The following is an 18,549-nucleotide window of genomic DNA, read 5'->3' as shown; positions in this document are numbered from 1 at the left end:
AGCCCGGCCCCGCGCCGCCGCTCACCTGCCTCGGCGCCGCCCCCGCCGCAGCGTGCGCGCCCGGCGCGGAGCCGCGGAGCCCTGCGGGGCCGGCGCCGGCGGCGGCAGAAGCTCGGCGGCCCGGGGGGTCCCGCCCGCCGCCCCTCCCGGGGTGCCGCCCCCCGGTGCCCGCCCCGAGCCGCGGGCTGCGAGCGGGGAGGCGAGGCCGGTGCCCGGTGCCCGGTGCCCGGCTGCCTCTGCTGCTGCTCCGGAGCAGCGCGGTCCCCCGGGGCCTCCGGGGCGGCCCCGAGCTCTGGGCAGGGGAGAGGGCGGGGGATGCCCACCCCGGTCCCGGGGAAGCCCACCGGGACCACGAGACGGGAGACCCGATTTTGGCAAAAGCGGCTGGCGGTTTCCCTTGCGAAGGAAGCCCCGAGCCGGGGCTGGCAGCGGGATGGGAAACCTGGGTGCGCCTGCCCCGCTGGCCTTACCTGCTGGAAGCGCCCTTAGCAGCCGGGAGAGCCCGCGGGACGGCTGGCGGGAGCCGCGCTGGGGTACGGGCCTCGTCCCGCCCTGGCCTACCCCAGCTCCTTGCAAAGCCGCCCAAGTGGCGAGCGCTGCCCTTGGCGGGGCTGAGCTCCCGGCGCTCCGCGGGGCGCAGCCTGCCGCCCCGCGCTGCGGGCGTTCAGGCCGAGCAGGGCCCCAGCAGCGGTGCTGCCCTGCGCCGGGCAGGTGACGCGCCTCCGCCCTCGCAGTCGCCATCCACGTGTTCCAGCTCCATCTTCCTCCTTGGGGCAGGGGGTGCGTGGGGCACCAGGGCAGCCCCCCGGTGAAGAGCCCCCCTGGCTCGCTGAGCTTCCCACCGTCTCCTTAAAGGCTCGTCGGGAGGTGGGCGAAGGCAGAGAGTCCCAGGCATGGCACGCGCTTCAGGTCAGCGAGCTGCCGCCGCCACCCGCGGCCATCCCCGCACGGCCCGGGGAGCGCTGCAAGCACACCAGCTCCCCCAGAAGTCAGCTGCCAGAGCAGAGAGACGGGAAAAAGAGGATGGGAAACCTTCCTGGGGTGACGGCTGGGGCTGCATGCCTGCGCAGCGATGCCTCATTGCTCCGGCAGCCGGCACAGAGCAGCTGTGTCAGACGGGCGGCTCGCACAGGGCGAGACTTCACACCACCCTCTGCATCGGATCCCTCGGCTTGCTGGTTCCACCTCCAGGGGCTGGAGCCTGTGGGCGCTCATCCTCCTCTGGGCTCGCACATGGCCGGGGGAGAGCTCTGTTTGGGGGCGAGCATCCTTCCCCTGCCCGCACGCCCGCCTCCCGCGGCGCCTGTGCTGGCAGCCCCGGCCCCGCGCCAGGGCCGGCGGCGGGTTCCCATGCGTGTGGTGTGTCAGACTGTGTGCGCCGTGTGCTTGTTTACATGGGAAGGAGGCAGTGGAGGGAGGGGGGAGGGACGCCTTTGAGGGAGGCCTCAGAAAAGAAAAAAACCAAACAGAGGGAAAAAAAAAAACCCTGAGGGAAATTCCTCTGTTCTATGACATGAAGCGAAAAGCATTTATTTTTATGGCAATTAGGGATGGCTGAGCATCCCTGGAAGCTGCAAGATAAAGATGCCCAGCTTTGTCTGCTCCGGGCACTTGCAGCAGATGCCTTCAGCCCGGCTCCCCGCGGGTGCTGAGCCCTGGCAGGGTGCAGCCCGCGGGCTGGCTCCCGCATGGGGCTTTCTCTGTCTGTCACTGACATCCCGTGACCGGGATGAATTTTCTTTTCCCTTCTGAAAATATTTCTCAGCCGGCCATTTTTCAGGGAAGGAGCCGTGCCCTGGGACCCGTGCAGGTGCTGCGAGGGTGCCCGCTCCATCCGGCACTTTGTCTCTGCACCAGAGTCGTCTTTATGCACCGCCACAGGGTAGACCTGGGCCCTGTCCCCCAGAACCGGCTCTCCCAGCCCCGGGAGGTTTGCCGAGCGTCCCCGGGGCCGTGCGGAGGAGCTGAAGCGTGCGCGGAAAGCGAGGCAGGGAGGTGCCGGGGCTCTGCCCCAGGAGGGGTCCCCCCGGGAAGGGGCTGGGGAGCCAGGGAGGGGAGACGCCTCCGTGCCTCCTGCTGCAGCTCACAGCCGTGGCGGGAAGCAGCTGCCGGAGAGCGAAGTTCATCTCCAGGTTGCAGATGCCCGATTTAGGCTTCTGCTGGCATCGCAGCAGCCTTCAGAGGGGACTTGGCTGCAGGGGAATTTTCCCTTTGCTGCACAAGCTCGGATGCGAAAGGCCTGACTCTCCCGTTAGCCGACCGGAGCTTGTTGGCCTGACTTGGCGCTGGCACTGGCAAGCCATGGCAGGAAAGGGAGCCTCCCATTTTAAGGCTCTTTCCCAGCAAATTGAGGTGCAAGGGCCCTTACCCGGTGCAGCCGGGTTTGCAGCCGCACCGGGAGGGCGCAGCTCCCCGCAGCACGGGCCAGCCCTGCGCCTCCACCGCCACTCCTGAACTAACAGGCAGCGACGTGGAGACGGGAACAGGCAGAAAATCAGGTCAGCTGGAAACGCCTCGCCATCTCTGCCTTTCATGTCTCCCCCCATCTTCCTCTCTTGGGGAAGGCAGGTCTCCTCCCGCCGAAGCCCGGGGGGTTTATGTCGATAACCACACAGCAAATCCTCCGTGCAGGGACCGGGGGTGAAACCTCTTGCCGTGGTCTCTTCTGCAGTCTGGAAGCAAATCGCAGAGGCAGGGTGAGTCTGAAGCCAGCAGCCATTTCAGTACTGCAGTGAGTCATCCCGAAAGGCGCTCAGCTTGTGGCAGCTCCCTTCCTTTCTTCTTTCTGCCTTTATTTTTTTTTTTAATAGCTGGTGTAGCAATAAATTAAAAAATAGGGGAAAATATATATGAATATAGCATGTCTGCAGAGCTCCTTTAATTAAAAGAAAAATCTTCAAGCACTTTTCAGCCCCTTGGACATCGGTTGTGAAAGGCCGGAGCTGCTGGGTAGCTGCCACGTGGGAGGGTGGGATGGAGCGGGGCGAGCGCCGGCGCACCGGCGAGCGCAGGGGATCCGTGGAGCCGGGGGCTGATTAATGCCGGGGACACGAACACAAAGCATTTCACAAATAGCCCTTTCCAGAGGGAAGGAGCTAAATTAGGGCAGACGCAAAAGCCTACTCTTGCGTTTCTTAGTGGCAAAGACGTTTGGGCTTTCCTTAATTCTCTTTTTTCCTTGTGGTTTCAGTGCTCGCTGGTGTGTTTGTCCCCCCCGGCCTCCCGCAAGCTCTGGCTGGAGGGGTTTGGGCTTCTCCTTCCCATGCCATCGGCTGTCCCCATTCCCGGTCCATCGGCTGTCCCCATTCCCAGTCCATCTGCTGTCCCCGTTCCTGGTCCATCAGCTGTCCCCGTTCCCGTGCCATCAGCTATCCCTATTCCCATGACATCAGCTATCCCTGTTCCCAGTCCATCGGCTATCCCCGTTCCCAGTCCATTCGCTGTCCGTGTTCCCAGTCCATCGGCTGTCCCCATTCCTGTGCCATCAGCTCTCCCCATTCCCAGCCCATCAGCTCTCCCCATTCCCAGTCCATTCGCTGTCCCCATTCCCAGTCCATTCGCTGTCCCCATTCCCAGTCCATCGGCCAGCCCCGCGCAGCCTTGCCTCTCCCTGGAGCCAGCCCACGGGGTGGTGGGGAGGGAAAGCCACGCCGTGATGGCAGCATCCTCCGAGCAGGAGGAGGGGAGCGGGGACCACCAGCGCTGGGGGTCCCATCCCTACAAGCCCCATCTTCCTTCCACAGCCACAGGGTGTCTCTAGGAGCTGCTGACGGGGGGATATCAGCCTGCTCCATGCTGGAAATTATTTAACCAACCTCCTTCAGACTCTGGAGCCCTCGGATGCACCCGCAGCATCCAGCCCCCTGCAGTAAGGTGACGGCGTTGCCGTCCGGCTGCGGGCACGGGACAGGCTCTTGGTGTATTGCCCGGCGACGGCCCGCAGTTCTCACAGCCTGAAGCTTTTTTGGCTTGGAGTTTTACTGAGCCCACTGGGTGCCTAAGCCAGGAAAGATTAATGCACGTTCGCTGAACTTGCTGGAGACCTTGGCTTGCGGTTGGGCTCTGAAGCTGTAACCAGAAATATGAGAAAATCTGGAGAGTCGTAATGCAGCGGTGGCTATTTTTTATATAGATGGGGAACCTCTGGAGAGGGAGCAGGGAGATGTAAGTGCAGTGTAAGGTCAGGCACTTCAGAGCAATGATTTGCTGTCGGAGGGTTTCCACACACCCCGAGGACACACATTGCCTCCATCTTACAGCAGCTTGCAGTCTCCTGTGTGCTGCATCCCCTCCCTCTGCTCTGTCTCTGCCCCAGGTTGTTTCGCTGCCCTCCAACGCCCCGCACGCATCCCCAAAATCAAATTCAGCAAAGCCAAGGGCCGTTCCCAGGCTCATCGTTAATCTGCTGGAGCGTCTCGGGCCAGGGCTTCCCGCAGGCCAGGCAGCCCTCTCCAGGCCATTCCCAGCAGGGCTAGGAGCTGCCGCGGACAGGGCTGCTGCCAGAAGGGCAGGCAGCGTGGTGTTAGAGGAGAGGTTCGTGGCCAGGGCTTGGTCTGTTCCCTGCCACCGGCCTTTGGTGCTGGAGCCAGCCCAGGCACATTTAAATTACTGGTATAGACAAAGCCCCAGCGACTGATCACCGTACCCAGGGTCACACCGGCAGCACAGGCTCGCTGCTTGCTTTCTCCGCCAAGAGAGAAACAGGTGATGATGGAAGCACAAATTTAATCGTAATTAAATCTTACAATATTGCAGGTCAAACCACACGAGCAACCAAGAGTGCAGCCCAGCCTTTGACTCTGCGCAGGCTCGTGCAGTGCAGACAGAGCCCTGCGCTTTGCTTTCCATAACTGCGCACGGCCACGGCCACGGAGGGAGCGCGCGTGGTCCCTGGCCCCCACCGGGCACGGCCGGGCGGGACGGAGCAGGGAGCCCTGGGCACGGCGATGCCAGCCCGGGCTCTTTGCTTGCACCGTGGGTGCCAAGCAGCTGAAAGTTTCACCCGTACTGAAAATCCTGGCAACTCAGAGGCATCCCGAAATGGTGCTGCCTTATAAATTAGTATTTAGCGATGATACAAGGGGACAAGTTGGAAATCAGTCTCTCCGTGCAATGAGGGGGTCGGTATAAAGGGAGATGCTGTTTCCCTGAGATGGTTGATCCTGCAGATGCCTTTGTCCCGCAGCAAACACAGGCGAGGGGCTGGCACCGGCACGAGCAGGGGCAGCGAACCTGCCCTGCGCTCTGCCTCTCCACCAGAGCTGGAGATGGAGAGCGGCTGCTGGGTTTGGGCCCCTTCGGTCCCTGCCCGGCTGGGACGACACAGCTAGAAATTTCAAGTCAAAACTATAAATTGCTGATGAATTGTCACTATTGTTATTTTGCAGGTGGAAGTGCCCCGGTGGTTTGAGGCTCCCAGTGAGCGCCCGGCTCCCATTGCAGCTCTGCCTGCGGCTGCCTCTGTGCTGGCAGGGGTGTGCGTGCAGAAGCAATTACAGCTGCAGATTAATGGGGCATGGACCGAGGGGAAGAGGCTCGCCCATCTCTGCAAGGATGCTGTCTTCTGGGCTCCCTGCAGGAGGTTTTGGCAGTGCTGGGGGTGCTGAGAGGGGCTCCTGTGGCAGAGGGTCTTCAGGTCTTGAGGCTCTGAAGAATGCTGGGGACTTGCTGGCTTCTGCCATCCTATCTCTGCCTCTCCCTCCTGCAGACATCATCCCTGCGTGGGCAGGACACCTCGGTCCAAGCAGGAGGACTTGGGGCTGATGGAGCTGCAGCACCGGCGATCCGCCCCGCGAGATGCCGGAGCCTCGGGGAGCGGGGCGGCGTGCCACCCCGGAGCTGCAGGGCGGCTCTGGGGGCCCAGGCTGGCACGGGACCCGCGCGCTCCCCGCAGGTGCCCTCGGCAGCGGATCAGCCCTGAGAGCAGCTCTGAGTTTGGTTTAGCAGGAGTCTCTGAGCAAGCGGCAGAGGGGCAGGCAGGGATGCAGGGGCAGACCCGAGGCCGAGAGCTCGCCGGCTGAGCCTGGCCGGTCGGGAGAGGCACGGGCACTCGCTCCTGCAAAATGCACACGGGATCCCACGCTTCGTCGCCTCCTTCCCCCAGCATTGCCGTGTTGAGGGCCCCCCTCACTCTTTCATTGATTTACAGAGTTCAGGGCTTGCCTTTTTAGGTAGATGCAGGTACCAAGAGAGGACACATCTACCTTCTTTCCAAAGTCTTGGAGCAGTGGAAGAAGTATTTGCATCCCAAGAAAATGCTCGTTGGTGGACAGCCCGTGCTGGCACGCAGTGTGGCAGCCGGGCAGAAGCCCCGTTTGCCTGGCCCAGGAAGGAGCCTCCCGACGACATTTCAGAAAAACATTTTTATTTTTAGTGGCCCTAGTGCCCAGAGCCAGGGAGTCAGTACGTGAGTCCCGAGCGCTGGCCCAGCCCCGTGCTGGAGACCGGGGCTAATGTGAAAAGCAGTCGTGCATCTCAGGATGCTCGGAGCAGCAGCCGCCCGCCCTGGGCTCATTAACGTGATCGAGGATCTCCTGAAGCAGAAGGGTATTTGGGCAAGGGCCCCCTGCCTGGTTTTGGTCTCCGCTCGGTCAGGCTCCAATCATGTCGGGACCAGGGTGTTTCTCCGATTTGCACCATATCTCTGATTTGTGCCTTGAAGGTCCAAACCTCTCCATTTGCCTGCCTGGGCAAGAACACGACACAGCGGTCTGCGACGCTGTGCTGCTTTTGCCCATCTCTCCCTGATTAATGTGAAACCCAGCTTCATGAATCATTCATGAAGCTTTATTTAGTATAATGATTTCTGATATCCAGTGCCTGGGAATAGCATTTTGGGACAGACCGTTTGCGACCAGCGACCTCCAGAAATAACGAGCTGACGTTTATCCCATCTCAACCAGGAACATGAAGAAGGGGAGGAGGAGGGCGAAGCAGCCGTGCCTCCTTCGGAGGGAATCACAGGTTGCTCTCTAATTAGCCAAATGTGTAAAAGCTAAATATTGACATAGCTTTGCGGTTCCCTGTGTCTTGCAATCACATTGCATGTTATTAACCTACATAGTTGTCAGGGAAAGGAGCATCTGTGTGCGCCTTGGCACCGGCAGGGCTGGAGAGGCAGGAATTCCCCCTGCGACGCTGCTGGTGCTAACGGGGAGCTGGTGCTGGGACCCGAAGGAGCTGGGAAAGGGCTTCCCCTCCGCAGCTGGGGCCGGGGAGTGGCAGGAGCTCGTCCGGGCTGCCCAATAGCATAAATAGCCCACCCTCCTCCTCTACAGCACTTTGCTGTGGGGAGGCACTGGTTTCAGCTGGGAGGGTCTCGCTGCAGGTGAGTGGCCCTATTTGGGAGGGGGTGTGCAGGCACCTTGGTGCCTGTGCTGGTGGATTTGGGGGTGGTGGTGAGTTCATGACCCTGGCCTTGCCCGGAGCACGCGTGTGGGCCACGACTTGGGATCTGTGCCGCGGTTTGGTGTGCGAGCAGGGGCTGTTGCGGGGTGGGTGCGTACGGGAGGTGCTTTGCTTGCTGCTGGTGCTTTCCTCTCTGCAAACTGCTTTGTGTGAGCCTTCAAGTGCTTTGCCAGCCTTTGCCAGAGCCGTTATTTGCGTAATATCCCAGCTGCTTGGCTGAATGCAGACATCAGCCTGCCTGAGGGACTGCGGGTCTGGCCCTGGAGCCGAGAGCTGGGGCTGCAGAGAGGGCGTGGGAGCAGGAGCCCGACAGCCCCAGCCCTGCCTGCGCCGCTGCCCAGCCTCCTGCCGAGCTGTCGCACGTGCCTCCGTGCAGCGCGCCTTGCTGCTGAGGTTTCTGTCTCCTCTGCTCCCTCTGCACTGGGGCAAGGCACTGCTGGCGTGCAGGGATCTCCCCCAGCTACAGGGTGCTGCCAGTGCTTCGTTTTTTTGCCTTCCTTTCCTTTCGGTTCCCTGGCTTGGGGAAGCCCTGCCAGCATCTGACAGGCTTCCTGGGCGTGCAACCGTGTGCGGCTGCAGCGGAGAGCTGCCTGGGGAGGATTCCTGGTGGGATGAAGGGGGATGGAGCCAAGCGGCTCGGCACAGCCCTGCTGCCTCTTGGCTGTCGTGGGGCACGCAGAGCCCTTTCTGCGCCAGACCGAAGGGCTTCGTCACAAGCAGCTTGCGAGGCTTGGCAGCGCTTCAGGCAGGAGAGAAATCGCAGCGGGCTGCTCTGGCATCCCTTGACCGCAGCCCCGGACCCTGCTGCTCTGGGGACCCCGCCACGCAGGCTGCGGTGCACGGCCGGGGTGATGTGCTGCAGCCAGGCAGAAGGGACGGCTTCCACACCGGCTGCCCCAAAGGCTTCCCGGTGGCAGACGCAGCCTCCCCTCCGCCGTGCGGTCCCGGGACATGGCTCCCCCTTTGCCCTCCCGGCACAGCAGGAGCTGGTGCCCTGTGTCTCTCCCTCGCTGTGTTTGGGGAGGGCACTGGGAAGGGTAACTGGTGCATCCTGGCCAGGCGAGCCAAGGCATGTTCATGGCAAGACTCGGGAGCAGGAAAAAGGCATCCCTGTGTCTTCAGGGAGAAAATGCTGGAGGGCATCAGCTGGTGGTGGGACACCTGGGGCTGGAGGGTGGCTTGGCCCAGGTGAGGAGTTGAGTTTATATAAATCATCCTGCAGAAGAAAGCACCGAGTGAATTCATACCTCTGTTGACCTTCAGCAGTGTGAGGATGGCTTATTTTTCTGCAGAGGGGTATATATATTTCTTTTATGGCGGGGACCAGAATGGTATCGACTCCTTTTCCCACCTGAAATACTGCTGCTTCTCTGCAGAGGAGATGAGGGCTGTGCATGGCACCCGACCACGGGCAGAGCCGCTGCCGAGTGCATCTGCTCAGCCCAGGGTATTTTTTTTCCTCTGGATCTGATGCGATTGCTGCGTCCTGCTGGGACTACGGCTGCTCACTCCTGGGCCGGGCTAGCTAAATAACCCTCCCTTCTCAAAGCTGTAGTAATTCTTACTAGGCTGGTTTGAATCATCTCTTGAAAAGGTCTCGCATCACTCTTGAGCACCAAACTGTTCTGTATTCAGACCCCGATGGCCCAGTCTCCCGAGCCAGAGCATAAAATATGCAGGCAGAAGGCTCCAAGAAAATATTAAAAAGATGTTCAGGTGTGCAAGGGGTGTGCTGTGGGTGAGCCCTTCTCCATCCTCTGCCCTGCCTCTGTCTTGGAGGGGACCAAAGTGCATTTCTGTGTGGAGCAAGGCTACCTCCGTGATGCCGGTGGCTCCGCGGGGAGCTGCTCGGGGTCCCGTCCCCTGGGATGTCAGGGAGCGTTGGCTGCTTCCTTTGGGACTGGTCCAAGTGACTGGCCCCAAAACCCCTGTTTTGAGGGAAGATGGAGTAAGCCAGACCTGCTGCATGCAAGAGGAGCTGCATGGCTCCCTGCCCGGCAATGCTGCTGTGACATGCCACGATGGATGTTTCTGACCCAAAGCTGGGTCCTTGAGTGCAGCCTTTGCCCACGTCCCCAGCACCAGACCTGGGGGGCTCATCCCAGGAGAAGGTCCCACAGCGGCGAGTCCTGAGCTGTGGTAAGCCCCCCGGCAGAGAAAACAAACCCCTCCATCCCCAGGCTGCTCTCGCCCTGGGGAAGCAGATGACGTGGGAAGAACCAGCATGGAAACATCTCCTCCCTGACACAGGGCTCGCTGCTTGTCCTGCTTCTCGCTGGCGCGTACCTAGGGCACAGAGGGGAATTCCCCTCCTCCCCAGAGACCTGAAGGCGAAGGATTTTCAGTCGCAGCACACTGCCAGGAGCTTACCACAATCAGTGACCCTGCCCTGGGCGTGTTTTGGTGCATTGCCCAGCTCCTCCCAGGTGGGTGCTGACTGCATGGGGGGCGCACAGGCGAGTCTAACCCACGGTGATGGGAGCTCCCCGGTACAGCTCTGATGGTGAGCTGGGTGTTGCTGGGAATGCCGTGCATGGTGGCAGGGACCTGTGCCTGGGGAGAGGAGGGCAGAGGATTTGTCGACGCAGGTGGAGGTACGCAGTTGGGGCATTGCCTCAGGGATTTCTAACTTGCAGTGCTCCCAAGGAGAAAGCAGCAGGATGGAGGCAGGCCTGATATCCCCGCAGCATCCTCTGGCCCCAAAGCCATCTCCTGCCTGCCTGGGCCAGCAGCTGGGTGACAGCGGTGACATGGGCAGAGCCGGCTCTGTCTCAGGGCAGGAGGAGGGACCTCTCCAGGCCATCACATGGAGGTCTGGAGGCCCCAGGCAGCAGTTTTTGGGGGGATGAACCCCTCCTGGGCTGCTGCCTTGCCCTTGTCTCCATGGAGGAGCTGCTGCGTGGGGCCATGAGTGCTCCCAGCTGAGAGGCATCCCATGGCTGGAGCTCTGTGCTTAATCAAACCAATTAGCAATTTAATCTTGTTAACAAACCAAGATAATTGCAGCATTATCAAATTAGCCAGCTGTATGGAAATGCCTGCTTAATAGCTGATAATAGCTGGTCCTGATGGAGGAGGGAGGGCTGTGATCTGTGACTAATGACCGGTGGGAGGCTTCTCTGTGTCGGCTGGACCACCTGGGTGCGGGGATGGCGGGGGGAGCGCTGGGGCTCTGCCCCGTCACCCCAGGGCTTGGGTGGCACAGTGCTTCCCGCTCAGGGGTGGCTTGCTGTAAGGGTGGCAGGGATATTTTTTCTTTTCCCCCCAGTAGGACACTGCAGTGGTCAAGCAATGTCGGATTGCACGCTGCATTTGGCTGATGAGCTCCCAGCCCTTGTTCTGCCTGTGCCTGCCAGATCGCCTGCCATTTCCAGCCTCCCTGGCACTGCATGAGCTCTCCAGTTCTCTCTGCCCTCCCTAGGCTGAGCTGAGCAGAGAGGTGGCCTTTCGCCATAGGGCTTCTTCCTTCTGTCACTGAGTAATTTCTGAGCCTTTGCCTCCCACCAGTTCCTCCATGGGGTGACTGTGGAAGGACTCGCTCCAGCAGTGGCTCTCCCCAGCTGTGGGCAGGGAGCTTTTGGTGTCTGCCTTGGGCCATGTGAGATGTCAATCCCACAGCCAGAGGTTTCATCCCATTTTATTTGTGGGTAGTTTAAACATCTGGAGGGATTTGCTCCCCCAAGCCAGCCCCTAACCACGCTCTGGGTCTGCAGCCGGGCCGCTCTCATCTTCCCCAGGCAGAAATTCTGGGGTGAAGGCAGCAGCGGGAGCACGTGCCAGGATGAGCCTGGAGAGAGGCAGGAGGAGGTGGGGAAGGAGCTGCACATCGTGAGCACTGCTGGGACAAGTTCTTTTATTGGTTAAACAGCAGCGGGGAAGCGGAGGGAGAGGGCGCGCAGGCAGCCCTGCGCGGCAGCTGTCGGTGGGGTGGTCCTGGAGCTGAGGTGGTCTCTGAGCGTGGGCTGGTGGCCGTTCCCGTCCTCCCGGGGGCTGGCATGGGGCAGGACGAGCCTTATCAGAGGTGTGGGCAGCTGGCGGGTGCTGGGGCGGCACGGGGACGGCCCTCGGTCTGTCCTGGGAGCAGGAGCTCACACTGGGGACAAAAAGCAACAGGTTGGGTCTGGTGCTTAGAGTAACCCCAGCCACCCTCCCTGCCCAGAGCCACCATCACCATATACCCCCCCTGCTACCCGGGGAGGTGGGCGCAGGACGGGAGGCTCCTGAGACCCTACCGTAGAAGAGTGGGAGGGAAAATCGGGGTGAGATGCATCTCCTCCCGCAGGAGGACGGGCAGCACTTCTTGTATGGCGGGCACTGCTGGTCGGTGTAGCAACTGTTTGGTGGGTTGGGTATTGCACAGGTGATGCGGACGGGCGGGCAGGACCAGGCACTGCCTGCAAGAAGAGGGACTTGTTTTCTCCAGGCTGCTGGCAGCTGAGGGGCCCCGGGGAGATGCTCCCCAGAAAATCCTCCCCCCCTCCTCCTCTTCTCCTCTCGCCTTATCCTAGGACATCTCATACCTGTCGGCAGCTCTGTCCAGAGGATGAGCATCCCCACCAGGAGGAGGGCGGCCACCGACTTCATGCTGCTGTGTCGCCGAGAGGTGCGAGCGTGGAGAGCTGGGGGAAGCCGACATTTAAACCCTTGGGGAGGATGGGGGTGGGCAATGGGGCCGGGCACGTGCCAGTGCTTGTATCGTTTTGCTCTGCTGTTGCGTTGCGTTTTCCGGAAGCCTTTTGCACAAGATGCCAACGGGATTCTACAATTGCTCAAAAAATAGTTATCCCATTGCACAGCTGTCCCCTGCAGCCATGCCTGGGGCTGAGGGCCAAGCCAAGGGGAGATGGTCCAGGGCATCATCCCCCACGCAGGCTGGAGGCAGTGGAGCTGCTCTCCGGGGCAGGCACGCTTCGTCAGGAGAAACCATCGTGGTGACCGTGCTGTGATCCCTTCTGGGGGCCCTTACGTGGGTTGCCCTCAGCACCCCGCTTGCATGGGGACCCACAAACCAGACCCTACAGCATGAGCCAGATCAGCAACAGCCCAGAGCACGGGGCTGCCTGTGCCTTCCCAGGGCTGATCCTCCGAGGTTTTCCCGGGGGAAACCTGCCCCAGCCCCTCCTGGCTCCTGCCCTGCTGGTGGTGTAAGCTCGTGCGGGGAAAGCGGCTTTGGCTCAGGCGAGGGTGAGCTTTCCCAGGCTCTGCGGGGGTCTCCTGAACCCCGGCATCTTGCCTGGGTGGCCGCTGCCATGCGGGAAGCGGGTTGGCGCCGGGAGCAAGTGGCTGGCGTCGCCGGGGTGGGAGGGTTAGCTCCGCGCAGCCCTGGTGTGACTGAGCCCTGGCTGTTGATGGCTGTGGGGACAAGGGGCTGTAGTCCTTGCTCAGAGGGCAGAGACCTCGCCATCCTTCAGGCCTCCATCTTCTCCCTCGCAAGGAGGTTGCCCCCCTGCTCCGGGCGAAGTTGTTTTCTTTAGGTGCTCTTGGGCAATGGGAAATTACCCCATTTGCCACCAGTGGGTCAATGTCCCCCTCGCCTTGTGTAACAGGTTTCTGGAGCCTTTCCTTGGGATTTCTGGGGCTGGCAGGAAGGCGAGCTGTGCTGGGAACAGGCGCTGGGAATGCCCCAGGAGGGGAAGGCACCCAACGCCCCGTGTTCCTGCAAAGGGCAGGCGGGGACAGCCCCCGATTTCCCAACCGGGCAGGGCGAGGAGCAGCAAGAGCCCCGGCATCGGCCCTGCGTGCTCCACGCAGCCCCCGAGCCCCCGCCATGGCTCTGCCCCGGCCCTGGAGCCCCCGCTTGCCGTCCAGGGCACGGAGGGCATCTCGCCGTGCCCTTTGCTGCCCAGGCTTCCCTTCTCGTGGCCCAGTGAGCCACGGTAACTGGACCCGAACTTACTGGCTGTCTGTTAATTATTGTCCAGTTTCCCTGTTGCTTCTGTGGCTGCACTTAGCGTTTTGTGAAGTCATTTATTAAGTAACTGGGAGAGTGTTTAGCCCACCCAAACAGACGTTCCGGGCCGTGCACCAACAGTTTAGCACTTTTACTGAGAAATACAAGCACGGGCTTAATTTTTAAGCAATCCTTTGGCATTCAGCTGCTGCCGGGGCTGGAGAGGGCAGTGCTGGGCTCCCAGCTGGTGCCGGGATCCGGCCGAGGTGGTGCTTGGGGCTGTACCTCCCAGGGCCGAGCAGACACCGAGGAGCAGGGCTTGGGTTCAGCTGCGGAGAAGCTGGGGGGAAGAAGCCCATCTGCGGGACTTTTGGTCGTGTTTTATCCATAGCACGTCCATAGGGGCAAAGTCTAAAATCTGCTTCTATGGCAAACTGCCGCGGCATAACCCGGACGTGGCGCTTCTGTGCGCAGGACCGCCCGCGGTCCCCGCGTTGCGCTCTGCCACGCGTGCAGCACCCGTTGCCCCGGGGTCCCGCAGAGCCGTCCCCATCCCACGCTGCTCACGCTCTCCTCCCTGAAAAGCGCTTTGGGAGCCTCCTCCCCGGGCAGCGAGGCCTGAGCTGCGCCGCGGGTGCTGCTGCCTGCCGCTGCAATTTCCCAGCCAGGCCGGGGCTCCTGGGTTCGTTGTGCCCAGGGGTGGCAAGGAGGGAGGCCAGCAGCCCCGGTCCCTCTGCTTGGCCGAGCCCCAGCCCGAGCAGGGTGCGCAAAGCACCCGAGGGTCACCGTGTGCCCCACCAACAGCCCTTGTGCCCTTCCGGGCGATGCGATGCCCGGCTCCGTCCATCCAGCCCCAGCTCATGGCTGAGGCTGCTCCGCTCGCCCCCAGACCGGGTCCGCCACCTCGGGGTGCCCCGGGGAAGGGGGTGCCCCCAGCCCAGGGCACCCTCGTTGGCGCTGGTGTCTGGTGCCATCTAGTGAAAAGCCATTAACGAGGCTCTGCAGGACCAGCTGCGATCCCCCAGCCCGTCCCGGGGATGCTGTCCCCCAAATCCCCCCTCACCTAGGCCCCCCCAGGCTGTCTGCTGGGCTGCGGGGGGTGAGAGGGCTGTGGGGGCTGGAGGGGTGCGTGGATGGGATGTGGGGCTGCCGGGTGGGATGTGGGAAGAGGAATGCCTTGATCCCAGCTGGCATCATCGGCCACCCCCTGACAGCTTGGGAACACCCCGTTGTGGATCGTAACTCGGGCGGATCGGTACGGGAGGATCGTGCCTGCCTTGCTGAGGTTAATGAGGACTGAGCAATAACCGACCGCAGCTGTGGCCAGAATGGAAATTTACTGATGCCTAAAGTCAATCATCTCACAACCCGATAAACAGCGGCACCACGGGGGACCCTCCGAGCTCTCCTGGCCCGCGGCGGGCTGCGCCGGTGTCTCCCTCGGAGCGGGACGCCTCTCCGAGCTGCGAGCTCTGGCAACGGGACCTGGGCTGGTCTCCGGTCCCCTTCGCTCCTCGAGGTTCAGCCCTTCGCCCGTTGAGACAACCACTGAGGTGAGTATTTCACTGAACTCGGGGGGGATTTTTGATGGGTATTTTTATCTGCGCATATCAAACTCGCAAAGGATTTTAAGAGGCATTCTTTTATTAGGCCTGTTGTGTGTGTGTGTGTATTATACAAATATTGTAGTAAGTTTTATTTAACCACTTTGTAGATGCTAGAGTAACCAATGATCTGTTACTACTAAATTCTTGTGATTCTCTCCTTACTGTGAATAAACTGAAGCTGCTGCGAAGTACATACAATCCTTAGCCATAACCCGTTGACCAAGTCTGAGACTAGGATTGGATCTGGGCGCACCGAGGCTCCTCTCTGAGAAGGAGTTTAGAAAGCAGGGGGGCCCATCCCGAACCTCGGGACTCAGCGGAGGGCCTCCTTTACCCCCTTGTATTCCCTTCTACTTCAACCTTTCTCCTCCCCCCATATATATTCCATTCATTTAATAAGTAATAGAGTGAACCTTGCCGTCAAACTCTGTTAAATCACCCTTTTATGAATGAAATCACTATTTGCAAATATCTGTGGTGGTGATTATTTAAGCGACCTAACTGCTCATTCGCGACACTCAGTCACTGAATAATTTCTGAGCCTTTGCCTCCCTCCCTCCGGTTCCTCCATGGGGTGACTGTGGAAGGACTCGCTCCAGCAGTGATGGGCAGGGAGCTTTCGGTGTCTGCCTTGGGCCACGTGAGACGTCGATCCCACAGCCAGAGGTTTCATCCTGCTGTATTTGTGGGTAGTTTAAATATCTGATCAGTTCACGCTGCTCCGCAGCTTGCCTTGCTCGTGCCCGGCAGCGGGGACGGTCGGCTCAGCACCTCGGGCGCTCGGCAGCGGGTGCCGTGCCGGCAGCGCCTGCGGGATGCTGCCGCTGGGCAGGGAGGTGCCAGCGGCCGGGAGCGGGGCTGCTCGTGGGGTCTGCCTGGCTGGGAGCTGCAGGTCGAAGGAGACGGAGGCAAAGTGCCTCCTCCCAGCCCAGCCAGCCACCCAACCGCTCATTTTCCCCTGTCATCCAGCACTCACTAATTTTCCTCTCTGTTCTCTCTAGTGCATGCGGACAGACCAGGCTCCTCTCCCAGTCTGGGCTGGGTCTGCTTGTTGAGAACACGCCGATGGGACACGCCAGCCTGGCATCGGCTGTGGCTCCACGTAAGGAGGTTGGGGAGGGGCTGGCAGGCGCTGGCTGCTGGGCATCAGCACCGGGTGGGTGATGCTCTGCCCTGCCGTGCGCGGGGGCAATGCCTGGCTCCGCTGGTGCGCTGGGCAGGTGCCGGGCAGGTCCCTCGGGCCGCACGCGCTTCCTCCTCCTGACGTGTCTCAGCATTTCCTGGGGTTTTGGCCCCAGCGCTCGGTTGTACAAAAGCACAAGAACCCCTTAGAGCTGTGCGTTTGTGCCCTGGCTCAAGGCTTTCCCACACAATTCTCTTCAGCTGAATTTCCCCCCCAGCTCAGGTTCGGTGAGTGGTGAGGGGCTCAGCACCACTCGGGGTCTGGGTCCACGTAACCCACTCCCCTGCCCTCCAGATGTGCCCCAAGTGGGGTACCCACGGGGAGGCTCTGCCTCCTGCATCCCCTGGGCAGGCAGGGTCAGTCCCCTTCCCACAGCCTCAGGCTGTGCCTGGGGAACACGCGCTGCGCTCCGGGCCCCTTGCAGCCAGACAGGGTCCCCGAAGGTGTCCCATCAGGGTCAGTCCAGCCCCTTCCCATCGCCCTCTCCTCCCGGGAATCGTGTGCCTCTGGAGGGATTTGCTCCCCCAAGCCAGCCCCTAACCACGCTCTGGGTCTGCAGCCGGGCCGCTCTCATCTTCCCCAGGCAGAAATTCTGGGGTGAAGGCAGCAGCGGGAGCACGTGCCAGGATGAGCCTGGAGAGAGGCAGGAGGAGGTGGGGAAGGAGCTGCACATCGTGAGCACTGCTGGGACAAGTTCTTTTATTGGTTAAACAGCAGCGGGGAAGCGGAGGGAGAGGGCGCGCAGGCAGCCCTGCGCGGCAGCTGTCGGTGGGGTGGTCCTGGAGCTGAGGTGGTCTCTGAGCGTGGGCTGGTGGCCGTTCCCATCCTCCCGGGGGCTGGCATGGGGCAGGACGAGCCTTTTCAGAGGTGTGGGCAGCTGACGGGTGCTGGGGCGGCACGGGGACGGCCCTCGGTCTGTCCTGGGAGCAGGAGCTCACACTGGGGAGAAAAAGCAACAGGTTGGGTCTGGTGCTTAGAGTAACCCCAGCCCCCGTGCTTGGCCATCAGTCACCCCACCAGCCTGACGGTGGGGTGCCACCCTCCCTGCCCAGAGCCACCGTCACTGTATACCCCCCCTGCTACCCGGGGAGGTGGGCACAGGACGGGAGGCTCCTGAGACCCTACCGTAGAAGAGTGGGAGGGAAGATGGCGGTGAGGTGCATCTCCTCCCGCAGAAGGACGGGCAGCACTTCTTGTACCGCGGGCACTGCCGGTCGGTGTAGCACTTGTTTGGTGGGTTGACCATCGCGCAGGTGATGTGGACGGGCGGGCAGGACCAGGCACTGCCTGCAAGAAGAGGGACTCGTTTTCTCCAGGCTGCTGGCAGCTGAGGGGCCCTGGGGAGATGCTCCCCAGAAAATGCCCCCCTCCTCTCCTCTCCCCTCCCATCCCACAGCATCCCTGCAAACACGGGTCTTTCCCAGCCCCTGTGCTTTTCCTCCCCATACCTTATCCTAGGACATCTCATACCTGTCGGCAGCTCTGTCCAGAGGATGAGCATCCCCACCAGGAGGAGGGCGGCCACCGACTTCATGCTGCTGTGTCGCCGAGAGGTGCGAGCGTGGAGAGCTGGGGGAAGCCGACATTTAAACCCTTGGGGAGGATGGGGGTGGGCAATGGGGCTGGGCACGTGCCAGTGCTTGTACCTTTTTTGTCTGCTGTTGTGTTGTGTTTTCTGGAAGCCTTTTGCACAAGATACGGGATTGTACAATTGCTCAAAAAGTAGTAATTCTGTTGCACAACTGTCCCCTGCAGCCATGCCTGGGGCTGAGGGCCAAGCCAAGGGGAGATGGTCCAGGGCATCATCCCCCACGCAGGCTGGAGGCAGTGGAGCTGCTCTCCGGGGCAGGCACGCTTCGTCAGGAGAAACCATCGTGGTGACCGTGCTGTGATCCCTTCTGGGGGCCCTTACGTGGGTTGCCCTCAGCACCCCGCTTGCATGGGGACCCACAAACCAGACCCTACAGCACGAGCCAGATCAGCAACAGCCCAGAGCACGGGGCTGCCTGTGCCTTCCCAGGGCCGATGCTCCAAGGTTTTCCCGGAGGAAACCTGCCCCAGCCCCTCCTGGCTCCTGCCCTGCTGGTGGTGTAAGCTCGTGCGGGGAAAGCGGCTTTGGCTCAGGCGAGGGTGAGCTTTCCCAGGCTCTGCGGGGGTCTCCTGAACCCCGGCATCTTGCCTGGGTGGCCGCTGCCATGCGGGAAGCGGGTTGGCGCCGGGAGCAAGTGGCTGGCGTCGCCGGGGTGGGAGGGTTAGCTCCGCGCAGCCCTGGTGTGACTGAGCCCTGGCTGTTGATGGCTGTGGGGACAAGGGGCTGTAGTCCTTGCTCAGAGGGCAGAGACCTCGCCATCCTTCAGGCCTCCATCTTCTCCCTCGCAAGGAGGTTGCCCCCCTGCTCCGGGCGAAGTTGTTTTCTTTAGGTGCTCTTGGGCAATGGGAAATTACCCCATTTGCCACCAGTG

The 18,549-nt window shown here is 61.5% G+C and overlaps 1 protein-coding gene and 1 long non-coding RNA gene across 2 annotated transcripts; both read right to left on the bottom strand.

Annotated features, from left to right (window-relative positions):
- Nucleotides 1-11,243: 11,243 nt before the first annotated feature.
- On the bottom strand, nucleotides 11,244-12,014 carry LOC309596907. The gene is made up of 3 exons (XR_014229639.1): nucleotides 11,928-12,014; nucleotides 11,640-11,801; nucleotides 11,244-11,500 (listed from the first exon to the last, which is right to left on the bottom strand). It is a non-coding gene; the product is annotated as an uncharacterized lncRNA (long non-coding RNA).
- A 4,764-nt stretch (nucleotides 12,015-16,778) lies between these two features.
- Nucleotides 16,779-17,646, bottom strand: LOC309597053 (caltrin-like protein 2). The gene is made up of 3 exons (XM_082325950.1): nucleotides 17,558-17,646; nucleotides 17,213-17,374; nucleotides 16,779-17,026 (listed from the first exon to the last, which is right to left on the bottom strand). The coding sequence occupies exons 1-3, from the start codon at nucleotides 17,619-17,621 to the stop codon at nucleotides 17,022-17,024; spliced, it is 231 nt and encodes a 76-aa protein (XP_082182076.1). The 5' UTR covers nucleotides 17,622-17,646; the 3' UTR covers nucleotides 16,779-17,021.
- Between the last annotated feature and the right edge of the window lie 903 nt (nucleotides 17,647-18,549).

This window comes from Platalea leucorodia (genome assembly GCF_965183815.1).
Source record: "Platalea leucorodia genome assembly, chromosome: 13".
Lineage (NCBI taxonomy): Eukaryota > Metazoa > Chordata > Aves > Pelecaniformes > Threskiornithidae > Platalea > Platalea leucorodia.
The sequence above is the reverse complement of the archived record's forward strand: the minus strand, read 5'-3'. Positions and strand labels throughout refer to the sequence as shown.